Here is a 12,102-nt window from a genome sequence, read left to right on the forward strand (position 1 = left end):
GCCAGACAGCAGGCAGAGCGTGTGTGTGTGTGTGTGTGTGTGAGAGAGAGAGAGAGAGAAAGAGAGAGAGTGTGTATATGTGTTGCGTGCATGCGCGTGCATGTGCAAATGTCAACCCTTGTGTGTGGCAAGAGCTCAGCACACAAACAAATACACACGCACGTGAGGTAAGGGGAGGGGTCATTGTTCCCTAGCTGAAGCCCGACCTCAATACTAATCCATGGCAGCTTAGCAGCAAGTGTTGGTTGGGCACACCAGGTGTTTGGGAAAAAAAAAGCAACAAATAAAAAAAGGAGTTTAGTGATAAATAAAAAAAGTTTTAGTGAACTCTATTTGATACCTCTTTGTAACGCTCTAAAAATATCTTTTTCAAAACATATCACTTTTATTTGCCAGTCGTAAAGGGTGACTGGAGACGCTTCAGCGATAACCAGAGGCTTCATGACACGTTTATTTTCCCGGTGCGTCCGCGTGAGCCTGGACAGACTGGGAGAGGGGGGAACGAGGGACATAAAGAAAGACAAAGAGAGAGAGAGAGAGAGAGAGAGAGTGCCGCGAAGAAGGCAAAGAGAACGGGAGAAACAGTCAGAAAAAGACAGCGCGAGACAGTGAAAAGACCAAGGACTAAACAGAAAGAAACACAAAGAGACAAAACGAAGAGATGGAAAGGAGGGAAAGGCAGAGATGCGGGCAGACAAAAGGAGCTGCTTGCACGGGCGTTGCGTGTGCCTGCATCGATAAAGGCAAATGCTGCTGGCAACTACACTGCAATCTGCCCTCGCGACCGCAGAATCAAGAGGGATCCCTCTAAACCCCGGCATTTCCATCATTTCTCCTAAAACACCCTAGTCATAGCAGTAAGCAGCCTATTAGTTAGAGGCGCCGAATTGAAGGTTGCAGGTTCTAGGAAGGGCTCTGCTGTTGTACCCTTGAATGAATAACTTTAGCCCGAAGAGTTCCAACAAAACCACTGCATGAATTCGGAAAATAAATTTCGATCATTAAAAGTAAAAAGATAATAACAACAGTGCCGTGGTTTAGCATATTAGCCTGATAAATAGGGTAATGTCTCGGCGCGGGATTTTCTTGATCTTATCAGTTCACTGGTTCTCACATGTAAGATTTGTTGTCATCGCTCTAAAGACCACGCGTGTGAAACCACTACCATCGGCACAAACCAAACATCTACCATCTGTTATGCGCCTATCTAATGTATTTATATCTAAATGTCAGATTATCAGAATGTTCAACTGGATGGAATCGTAGCTGACGATGACGACTGTCATTTATGCAGGCAAAAAAAACTTTTGTTTACACTGGGACTCCGTTGTTAAGAATAAACCTTGGTCAACCCATGCAATCGCGACTGGTCAATACGTTACTAGCCGGATAAATAGAGACGATGCTAGTTAGACTTTATATTGTTGAGGCGGCGAGCATCTCCGCAGCGTCTTAATCTGTGAAGCATTCAGTTTGTTGCACCTTAATGTCTCTCAAGCTATTGTTCACTAAGTAGCCTAGACGGTCCCACAAATAATACATGACCGATTTTTGTTTTTAGTTTGAGTACATTGTGACACCGTAACCTCCGCCAAGTAGATAGCACTGAACTAGTGAGAATGAGGTATATAACCAGAAGCATGTTTGTTCCCGATATTGATCACTCGGAATATTACGATCACTATTAAAAATGTCACGATCTCACAATATAATCGTGATGCGGTGGCTGCTTAATTCGATCAAATAGAAGAATGGAAATGATTGTTTACCTTGTTTTAGGCACTTTTCCGAGAAAATCGAAGTGGTTAGTCCATTGAGAAGTATGTTTATCCTATTTCTTCTGACGTCTTCATCCAAACCGTACTAACATATACGCAGGTGCATTATTCTCTACAAAATAATAAAATCGGACCTTCAGCACAGGACGCCTATTCTTCCACAGCCACTTGAGATATATATAACATTCAATTCGATGTTGTTACTAATAGCCTACTATTATTTTATTGTGCAAATAATATATACTTGTGTAGGCTTATCGGACACAATGAGTCGGACAGTCCAGCACCAGAGCTCAGAGCATGTGTAGCCTATATGCACAAACCACGTCTTGAAAATTTCCAATTCTGTCTTAACCGAGAGCTTCCATCCATTTGGCAGTACATGAAAAATAATTCTTATTTCCTTGTTCCGAATTTTTGAGCTCCAGTTACTGCCAACTCGATGTAGATGGGGCGGCTTTGTAACACAAGTAAAGCTTGTCCTCTCAATATTTGGCCATATATACACACACACACCCAACTAAACTATTTAACTATCTAAACATATTTATCCTCTCTTGCGAAACATTTGCGAAAATCCAACGTATCAGCTACAACATATCCCCCAAAGATTTCATTACAAGAACTTTTTTTTAGATTCGTGGAAACGCCTTGTAAATTAATTGACTAGTACGACACGTTTACACGCTTGAATATTACCTACCCACAACTCAGACTGTATAAACAGCTTTGGTGTGTGCCGGAAGCTTTAGGAAATAATTTCCAAACTGAAGGAGAAAAAGCGTGTCTCGCAGTTGATCCCAAAGCTGTAGGGCAAGGTAGACAAGCCTGTGATGCAGGCTGATCAAAACTGCTATAGATTAAATTACACACTCCATGGGTCCTTCTTGAGAATAGGAGTTGTGCAACTTCACCTCCAGTAGCGTTTTTCTCCAGTATTTTTTAAACGATCGATAGTAGGTGTGTGATGGTGACATGCGATGCTCCTTCAGTCCCCACTACCACTTTCTTTCTCACACGCAAACACCACCCTTTCCGCGCGACGCACCAAGTAACGTGCTCAGATGCAATACACACACCTCCCCCTTTTATACATGCAAACGTGCTCTCTCTCTCTCCCCCGACTCCCCCCTCTCTCACCCCCTCTTTCCCACACACACATATACAGGCATGAACACTAAAGTTTATTTCGCTTTATTCTGACCTAACCCCCCCCGCCCCTTGCTTAACCCGGACGTTTAATTGCCCTTTAAAAGGACAGCCCTCTTTAAATGTCACCGACGTTACATCCTTGAAGCCTCATGTTCCCATCGTTGCCTCATATGTACTTTGGTCCTTTAAAATTTTTCTGCGGCTTTCGAAGGAGCAGTATCACTGCATTTCGTTTGTTGCAAATGTGGATTATTGTTTTACCAGTGAATAATATCTAAACTTTCCCATGTTGTTATTGCACGCCCGTTAAATTATAAAAAGAACGTTACAAAAACAATTGATTTTCTCAAGGCATATAATGAAGAATTTGACATATATTATCACTTAATATAATTTATTAGAGTATTGTATTTGATTAATAGGCCTATATAAAGTTATAAAAAAGTCCATTGGCTGTGGTTTATCGAATTTCTAAAATGATTTTTTAAAAATAAAAAAATACATTTAAATATTTAGTTGAATTGCGTACAATGCTAAAATTAAACCGCAAAACTGGATGTTACGCATTATTAAAATAGTGATACCTTTCCCGTCCATATAGGCCTAACCTTAAACGACACCGCAGTATAAATATCTTTTCATTTCAAAGTTCCTGCACCACAAGAGGGCGCCACCCGCTCCCGGGAATTAAGAAAGCTGTAACTTCATTGTTTATATTCCCCGAGTTACTGGCACGTATATATAAACATATTTAGTGCATGCAGGGGCACCGCTAAAGATTTCGGGCCCCATGAAAACATGTCATATTATGCTTCCAACCCAAACCAATCAAATGATATTCCATTTTTTAAGGCCCCTGTCATTCAGGGACCTTCGGAATCGTCTTAAACTCCCCCCCCCCCCCCCCTTATTGGCGCCCCTGAGTGCACAAGTGGCATTTCAACCCGGTAACTTGTTCATTTTCATATACAGTTTTCACACGTTTCGTGCGAATCCACAGCATGCAATTCGTACAGTATGTTGTCTGTATATTGTCTCAAAACGAATGAATAAATAAGGTGATAGAATAACATGATATAGAAATGACGAAAATTACAAAACAGCAGTATCGGGTAAGCACACCAGAATAAGTGAAATAATGGCAATGTTTCAAATAAAAGTCATTTTCTTTACCTGACATATTCTATTGGTAAAATAATAATAAAACTCGAATACATTGTGGTAACATAGTAACCATCCTCATCAGTCCTATTTAACGCAGATGGGCTTCAGCTTAAGTAAAGCCTTAAGGAACAGGGATGGATCTAAATCCGTGTATCATTCGTTCATCCGTTTTTCAACATGAAACCAAAACAAAAAAAAACGGAAAACCACTCGTATTTTCAGTTTTTGTTTCCAAAACCAAAACGACAAAACGGATAATGGCTCGTTTTCCGATTTCCCATTTTGTGCTCAAATCAAAAATGGAACAAACGGATAACGAGCGCTCATGTCCGATTTTGTTTTTTTCATTTGAGACAAACGCCGTGACCCGGAAATGACTGTACTGAGCTGAAAACTGGCAAACTTGCAAAGAAGTTTTAATCAAAATGGAGAATTTTGTGTTGTTCCTGGGCAGCAAACGAGTCACTCTGAAGGAGGAGGATATGACCACAGAGAAGATCTCGGTTATATTTCAGGTATGTATTTTTTGTCAATCCACTCTAATTCAATGTTATATATATATATATATATATATATATATATATATATATATATATATATATATATATACGTATGGTACAGTCATATGTGAAACTTTTAAGCACACATCCATGCTAATGAAAACACACACACATGCACATGAAACGCTCGCGCACATACATTGAAATTAACGCATGCACATACATGTGTGAAAAGCTTCTGTATGAGCGCGAGCGAGTGTAAGTTAACTTCAACTGTGTAAGTGTGAGTTTTCAGTAGTATGGATGTGTGCTTAAATGTTTCTCATATGACTGCGTGTGTGTTTAATAATATACAGTATGTGTTTTGTTTGACCAAAGTTTTAAATATTTTCTAAACGGCGCCTCATATTTTTTAGTACCGCGATCAGGTAAAACATATTCAAGCTAGACCGAAATCTGTGGGTGCGTGTATACATATTGAACCTTCTGTACTCTCAAAATCTGTCACAGGTACAAAGGCAAAGTGTTTATTTGACCGACGATGCCAACGTAGCCATTTTCCCCCAACCTCACGGCAGCTTCAATTGCTTTGACCTCAACGACAGAGGCCATTACGAGGTTCACGGTGACAGTATTACTGTGGAAAGATCAGCAGGGGCACTGCCCTCGGACCATCCTGTCCGCTTCTCCTTCCACCGGACCCCTAGCACAGCCGCCAGCTCCTGGTCTCCAATTCCACGGGCTACCATGACCAAAGCTTTCCAGAGGTAATTTCTAAGGAAGTTGAAATTTTCTAAGGAATTTCCCCATTGTGGGATTAATAAAGTCAATGTAATCTAATCTGAGAAAAATTCTCCTTCTTGCTAAAATGTGTGTTTATGCTATTCTGTTGAGTTGCTTTTTAGTGAAATGCTCAGGCCTATATGTCTAGGGTCTATCTAGAACTGTACAGGAGCATAACGTTTTGACTTTATATAAAGAAAGTCTGTGTTCATGCAAATCTCAGGAATGTCTTCATTGCTGATGTACTGAATGGAAAGCTGGAGACCAGCAAGATGGTTACAGTCCGCCTCTCAGAGTTTGAGGCTTGTGTGCCATCAATCGTCAGTAAAGTGAAAGAGGCCCTTGGACAGGAGGAGTCCATCATTTTGACAGATAGCCAGGGAAATGAAATAATGGATTCTGAAGGAACTAGGGGTAATTGCTTGGCTGTCACAATAGTGTTACAACAGCTTATCTGCATACAGAGTTAAGCTCACTTACAACAGCTGCATGACATACACCTACTTAAGAGCATTTTATTCTCACACAGAAGTATGTTTTGTACTTATAACTGTCTTAGGTTCTTTAAATTACCTACTTAGTGCCTCAAGTACATTTTTTTAAAACTTGCTGATATGATGAAAATTGTCAACAATCCAACAACCGTTTGGTTAAATGATAAAACCACTTACTGTTATTCCAGGATTAACATACTGGAAGCAAAATTCCAGAAAAGTCTTTGCAGTACCAGAAGAACAGATAGGACTCCTACAAAGCAATAAAAGGCGGAGACTGAGGTAAATAGACTGCTGTTATATTATTTTTACTCATTTTTATTTTGCGGCACAGCATTAATATGGTAGGTTAGTAAGCTCAGTCAAGTAAGCGCATGAAAAGCTGACTATGGAACTACATTCTGGTGTGCGTTGTGCTATTAGTCTTTTGTTCAACAAAAATGGGAAGTTTTTTTTTTATTGCATGACGGGTGACATTTCGGACTATAGTTTGTTAAAGTACACATTGAATAACCTTTTTAAATAAATACTATTAGAGATACAGTATAATGCAAGCTTTCAATAAGAAAAGTTTTTTAGTTTTAGAAACTTCTTAATTTAAAACTGTTTCGCCATAATGCATCCTCTATTTTGGGTTGATCTGACATTATAATAAATGGAATCTCCAAATTAATATATTTTAATCACACTCCAGTAACAGATGAAACTGTAGATAACAGACAAACTTCTCGATTTTCATTCATTAAATTAGGGGACATTCAGAGTGCTGTAGTACTTATTCCTGTTTCAAAAAATTAAATTGGCTTTCCTTTTAGACTACATAACACCAGTAAGGCTGCACTGGTTTTTACTACTGTGTCTTAACTAATTGTTAAAATCACTTTTTATGTTTAATTATTAAATTACATTTTCCAGCCGAAGAGAAGATACTGGCCTTCAAGAGGTTGTAGGTGACATTCAAGAAGTCGTCGAGGCAGCCCAGGGACTTAAAGATGTGTCAAAGGCGATCAAGGAGTTGAGCGGATTTGCACATTCCAGACTGACAACAACACTGTCGCTTTCGGAGGCTGAAGTGACTTCTTTAAAAGCTGTCTTTGGCTGTCTTGTCTGCACAGGTTTGTAATGTTTTAAATGCTTCAATGTAAAGACATTATAAGGGATCACACCATGCACTACATTATTACACACTACTCTGTATGTTCATGTGTGTTCTGGTAGACCTCAGAAACTGGGTGGAATTTCTTTATTTGCTCATTAGTACAGGTTTTAGAGTTGGCATACTTCCAATTTACAGGTTAACAGAGGTCAACAGAGAAAACTGCATTATTGCAGACTTGTATCAATATTACAAGCATCAAATTTTTGCCACAGAACAATGTTTAGTACAAAGATTAAATCATTTTTTTCTCCAAGATTTTTCTTACAAGATGACTTGTAACTTTGGGACTTTTTGCCAGCATTGTGGTGCAGAGTGCAGGAGCAGTGGGCAGCACGCAGGGATGTGCCTGGGGGTTTTGGGGTTGGGTCCTTTCCTAATTGCACTTTCCAGGCCTGCTGTGTCTAGAATTTGAACTGGCAACCATTTGGTCACAAGCCCGCTTTCCTAACCATTAGACCATGACTGCCCCCAGTCCTCTAACCATCATTCACACAATCATTTTATATGTTTCTAACATTTAGATCATGTTGTGCTGATGTATATCCCATTTACCATCAGTAATTTTTTAAATTGTTCTATAAGTACGCTTAAATCTTTTAGCTTGGGTTCAATGTCAGATTATTCTACAAAAAAAGAACAATTATTTGCAACTAGATAGGCCATTAATGTTGCACAATTAAAATAACACCTATAAAGCACTGCTTAACTATGTTTTTACTTAACAGGTCCTATTGATAAACCAATTTTCTCAACCTGCTGCAGAAGCTTAATTGGATGTAAGGGATGTATTGAGGAGTGGAGCAGCACCCATTCTTACTGCCCAAAGTGTCGGGCTGAAGACTTGGAGAACAATAATCACGAAGTGGCTGGACTCTCTGAAGCATTGGCACCACTGGAGAAGATATTCATTTAGTATGTTGTATTCACTACAGCAGCCACAAATGTTTGTAAAATGTTTAATTACCGGTATGTGCACTTTTGAGGTATTATTTAAGCAACCCCCTTTTTCAAGGTTGCATAACATGGCACATTCAGTGGAGAGGCTGCCAGTACTCTTGTGATTAAAAATGTTGTAATATTTGTTGCGCTTCAAATATACTCTTACAGAATATGTTCTAGAACGTTTCAACTGTAACGTTTGTTTTTTCCAGTCTTACTCTGGCCATGTGCACAGACGTAAATGTAAAAAATGCACTTTTGCCATGTAGTACTGTGAACTTGTTACATGTTACAATGTTAAATTATTATATTTGTTAGAGTTATGTATTTTATACTTGTTACACTGACCTTTTGGACATTAAAAGACATATGAGGTCTCAAGAGAACTGGTATTTATTTCAACTAAAATTGAGGTTACAATACCTCAAAATATTGTAATTTTACAAAAATGTAAGTTCAGAATCCTTTGTTATATGTAATGATTAAAAAATTTCCTATGCAAAGGTAAGTACACACAAAAATAATCAAGTAGTTACCCAAAATTGCATGAAAAGCATCATTAACATACCTACATCAGATTAACATACATATACAAATATATACATATAACAAATGTGAATGATCACTCCCCTGTGTATATTTATCTTACATATACCTCTCTGTAATGTTGATGAGATAAAACAGTGCCTCCTGAAAAACTCTACGGTCATTGTTGACCACTGTGTCAAAGAGAAGAGATATGTCTGGAAAGCTCTCTCCAAACAGCTGTTCTGCACGGCATCTATCTTCCTCAGATGAAAATGGGTCAACTGCAAAGGCAGACACCCAAGTCAGGGAGGACCTCAACTCCTGCTCGTACATGTTTGCTGCCTCTGCAGCAGTGGGCAGCAGTTCCTGTGAGATTCTTGCTGGACAACCAGCAGAGGCAAGCTGGTTTGGTATCCCTCTGCCTAAAATGTTGTGTGGGTAAAAAGCTTTTTTAGTTTATGACACAACCTTACCAGTTGTTATACGGCTTTATACCTACAAATACTACCATACCTGGTATCCTATGACAATTCCAGGACTGCACAACTCTTGCAAGTCCAATTTGGCTTACTTGGCATGCCAGGTTGGAGACACAAAATTTGGTCACATTATCCTCCATATTGAGCAACTCTTGGTCCAGCAAGTGAACGAGGGCCTGTTTAATGGGATAGTTTACCCGATTATTAACTTCTGGCCAAATTCTTTCCACACGAAGATTCTGTTTGGAAAATAAAGATGCAAGACCAATAAAACACAAGTCTCCGGATACTATTTTTGGTAAATAACCACTGGAAATGCTTTAGCCAAACTTAAAAAAAAAAAAAAAAAAATCTAGATATGTGCTCAGTAAGACAAAATTCACCCTTGAAGAAGCTGTCTGCACATAAGGCTGCCTGTCAATGTTGTGTCGGTGTTGAGCAAGCTTCTCTTGCATATACAGAGCCAGGTAAAACTCTCTGCCATGATCTACTCTGACTTGGTCCCACATGCCATTGTTGGCAACTGCTACTCTGTAATAAAACAAGAGTGCTAAGTTTAAATTCTTATACTTTATATGGACAGATATGCCACATTGAACTGCCCACAGTAATGACAAAGGAAATACAGACTTTTTTGACATTTACCATTGTGGCCAATACTAACATAATAAAATAATGTTTAATAATCCCAATATAATGCAAATTAATTTCAGTGTTTTAACCTTGAATGGACTTACCTGTAAATGTCCTCATAAATAACAAGGTTGTTCTTCACTGGCATTGTTGCTTCAGCAACAATTTTGCTGCTGAAGCCATCCACAGCCAGGACGTGTGTGACCCCGAACATTACCATCTTCTCATTCTGGTCCATGTGGAGTTTATGGCCCATATACTCCGCATTGTAAGGAACAGGGTTTAAGTTACGTGCTCCCTAAAACAAGTATAATTAAATCAATGTAAAGGCAGTACTCTAATTAAAAATGTTCACCGAATCTATAAAATCCATACACACATGGACTGCTAATAGTTGAACACAGATAGGCCTGGGATTTTAAGGATCATTGAAATGTTAATAATTATTATTAACGTTGGTGAACTTACCTTGCGACGCTCCTCGTTATATGGTTGGTGCACATCTTTGAGAATTCTTCCCACTCGACATTCTCCTGCTCTAACTCCCACTGATGACAGGTATCCTGTCATGAACTTTCGTCCATAAGACGAGCCCGTCTGTCAAAACATAAATTTAGCAGTAAAGTAATAGCACCATATATAAAAGAGAGCTTCTTGGATAATGAAACAATGTTACTCATGATAACATATGCTATTTATAAAACTACAAGTAACATAATATGGTATAATGAGACACAATGCAGTAAAGTATCTATAAGTTTAATATAGTCAGGCTTCTGCTTCAACCTCAAACTTTTATGAAATTAAATACAATCTACACCAAAGACTCCAGAGTGCCACACAGCTGTATGATCCCTAATATAAACTTGTTTTCAATAGGCAGTCGGGTTGCAAGGGTACGCAAGTGAACAACACTCAAAAGAACAAAATTAAGATTTCATTAAACCATTAGCATGAAAAATAGTGCCTGTTAATGTTGAAATGTGAAAACATACCTTATGTATTGATGATACAATGGCTGTTTCCAAGTCTGTGTCAGACACATGCCTTTTTCTCTGTAGTTGGTGCTGAATACAGAACCGTCGAACTGACATTTCTGAGCATGTTTGAACACCTAAGTGCTGCAGCGCGATGGAAATCTCAGCATGCGTTTTTCCATTATCAAAAAGTTCTTTCACTACATCTGCACAATCCTCCAATCCGGCCATGATGGTAAAACTAGCTAATTTTATTTCTCGCAGCTGTATTGTTCGCGCTTGTTTTACTATAAGTACAGACGTCATTTCCGGGTCACGGCGTTTGTCTCAAATGAAAAAAACAAAATCGGACATGAGCGCTCGTTATCCGTTTGTTCCATTTTTGATTTGAGCACAAAATGGGAAATCGGAAAACGAGCCATTATCCGTTTTGTCGTTTTGGTTTTGGAAACAAAAACTGAAAATACGAGTGGTTTTCCGTTTTTTTTTGTTTTGGTTTCATGTTGAAAAACGGATGAACGAATGATACACGGATTGATCTACCGTAAAATACACTTTGAATATATAATTAATTTAAACATAAAAGCGCACTGCTTCCCTGACATCGACATATGCCAGTTTTTGAAATATTTATTTAAATATTAAAAAGCTTTCCCTGAGGATTTGTTAGTTTGAATAATAGGATGTGTTACCAGCGAAAAACGGATATTATCACTCTTTTGGCTCCATCGTTTAATAATATACAGGTCATGAACTCTCACGGAACTGAAAATAAGGAACAGCCCTGGACAGAAAACGACCAACACCGAGGAGTCATTTCAATGGAGTTGCAGAGGTCAGGAGAGGCAGACAACAACAGCCACAAAGAACCATCTTTGACATTTTCCCCGTACGCTTCATTAAGCAAAAGGCAGTAATGCTGGTTCAAAACGTGCGACGAGTCCACTGCTAGCCAAGGACATCATAGTATAGTTCTATTACTTACATAAGGCATGATTTAAACCTATTAGGCAGAGGAACGAAAGGCTGGGAGACTATTCCTTGATTTAAACAGAAACACAGGCAATTCAGAACCTATTTTATGTGTGTGTAGTATATTTTATTAGGAGAGAGATGGTTTCTGGAGGCAAAATGAATGAAAATGGTTCAAATGCATATAGTAATTTGAAGCTTGCAAAAAAAAAAAGAATTTGGATGAATCACAATGCCACATAAAACACATCAGCCTACTTTTTCATCCGTCTTCTTATTTCAACATAAATTTCATCAATTGGTAAATAATTTCGGAGGCAGGTTTTTGTCTCCTTTTAGATTACTTGCCGGTCCTGACTATTTTAAAACCTTTTTTTATCATCTTGCACTATTCTGTTACATTTCAGAAAGCAGTAATATCTTACTCCACACAAACTGAAAAAAAAACAATCCCTAATGTAAACACATTACTGAAAATCACATTGAAATTCTGTATAGTGTTCGTGGCTTGTTTTAATCCCTGGCAGTTATTTCAGAAACATGA

The 12,102-nt window shown here is 38.5% G+C and overlaps 3 protein-coding genes across 7 annotated transcripts in view; 1 reads left to right on the plus strand and 2 right to left on the minus strand.

The window, feature by feature from the left end:
• The window catches only part of igsf9b (immunoglobulin superfamily, member 9b), a 37,053-nt gene extending 34,178 nt beyond the window's left edge, over window positions 1-2,875 (minus strand). Inside the window, exons 1-2 of one of the 2 annotated variants that reach the window (XM_023803321.1) lie at window positions 2,693-2,875; window positions 1,770-1,890 (exon numbers count right to left, since the gene is read on the minus strand). The gene's annotated coding sequence lies outside the window, so the exon portion shown is untranslated. Of the gene's footprint in view, window positions 1-1,769; window positions 1,891-2,481 lie in introns of both variants that reach the window. The other variant, XM_023803319.1, reaches the window with a different exon arrangement.
• Window positions 2,876-4,273: 1,398 nt separating this feature from the next.
• Window positions 4,274-8,355, plus strand: LOC111839347 (uncharacterized). 3 transcript variants are annotated; one of them, XM_023803176.2, is made up of 6 exons: window positions 4,274-4,609; window positions 5,105-5,361; window positions 5,601-5,791; window positions 6,060-6,153; window positions 6,787-6,986; window positions 7,793-8,355. In XM_023803176.2, exons 1-6 carry the CDS (start codon window positions 4,520-4,522, stop codon window positions 7,798-7,800), a joined length of 840 nt encoding a protein of 279 aa, XP_023658944.1. In that variant the 5' UTR covers window positions 4,274-4,519; the 3' UTR covers window positions 7,801-8,355. The 3 variants fall into 3 exon arrangements, 2 of the variants coding, with proteins under 2 accessions (XP_023658944.1, XP_023658943.1); XM_023803175.2 differs by having other exon boundaries at window positions 4,277-4,609; window positions 7,756-8,355; XR_002837078.2 differs by lacking the exon at window positions 5,601-5,791 and having other exon boundaries at window positions 4,276-4,609; window positions 7,756-8,355.
• Window positions 8,347-11,126, minus strand: LOC111839398 (uncharacterized). Of its 2 annotated transcripts, none has more exons than XM_072705662.1 (6): window positions 10,605-11,126; window positions 10,078-10,206; window positions 9,714-9,907; window positions 9,360-9,507; window positions 9,011-9,152; window positions 8,347-8,919 (listed from the first exon to the last, which is right to left on the minus strand). In XM_072705662.1, the coding sequence occupies exons 1-6, from the start codon at window positions 10,890-10,892 to the stop codon at window positions 8,615-8,617; spliced, it is 1,206 nt and encodes a 401-aa protein (XP_072561763.1). In that variant the 5' UTR covers window positions 10,893-11,126; the 3' UTR covers window positions 8,347-8,614. The 2 variants fall into 2 exon arrangements, with proteins under 2 accessions (XP_072561763.1, XP_072561759.1); XM_072705658.1 differs by having other exon boundaries at window positions 9,011-9,215; window positions 10,605-11,125.
• Window positions 11,127-12,102: the final 976 nt, after the last annotated feature.

The sequence above is a fragment of the Paramormyrops kingsleyae genome, chromosome 2 (genome assembly GCF_048594095.1).
Source record: "Paramormyrops kingsleyae isolate MSU_618 chromosome 2, PKINGS_0.4, whole genome shotgun sequence".
Classification (NCBI taxonomy): Eukaryota; Metazoa; Chordata; class Actinopteri; order Osteoglossiformes; family Mormyridae; genus Paramormyrops; species Paramormyrops kingsleyae.

Excerpts from the sequence above, each read along its gene's own strand:
- LOC111839347 (XM_023803175.2), top strand. The coding sequence starts at position 4,520 with ATGGAGAATTTTGTGTTGTTCCTGGGCAGCAAACGAGTCACTCTGAAG. Across the intron at positions 5,792-6,059 it reads GGATTCTGAAGGAACTAGGG|GATTAACATACTGGAAGCAA; the intron begins GTAATTGCTTGG and ends CTGTTATTCCAG. Across the intron at positions 6,987-7,755 it reads TGGCTGTCTTGTCTGCACAG|GTCCTATTGATAAACCAATT; the intron begins GTTTGTAATGTT and ends TTTACTTAACAG.
- LOC111839398 (XM_072705658.1), bottom strand. The coding sequence starts at position 10,892 with ATGACGTCTGTACTTATAGTAAAACAAGCGCGAACAATACAGCTGCGA. Across the intron at positions 9,508-9,713 it reads ATTTATGAGGACATTTACAG|AGTAGCAGTTGCCAACAATG; the intron begins GTAAGTCCATTC and ends GTTTTATTACAG. Across the intron at positions 8,920-9,010 it reads GAATTGTCATAGGATACCAG|GCAGAGGGATACCAAACCAG; the intron begins GTATGGTAGTAT and ends ACAACATTTTAG.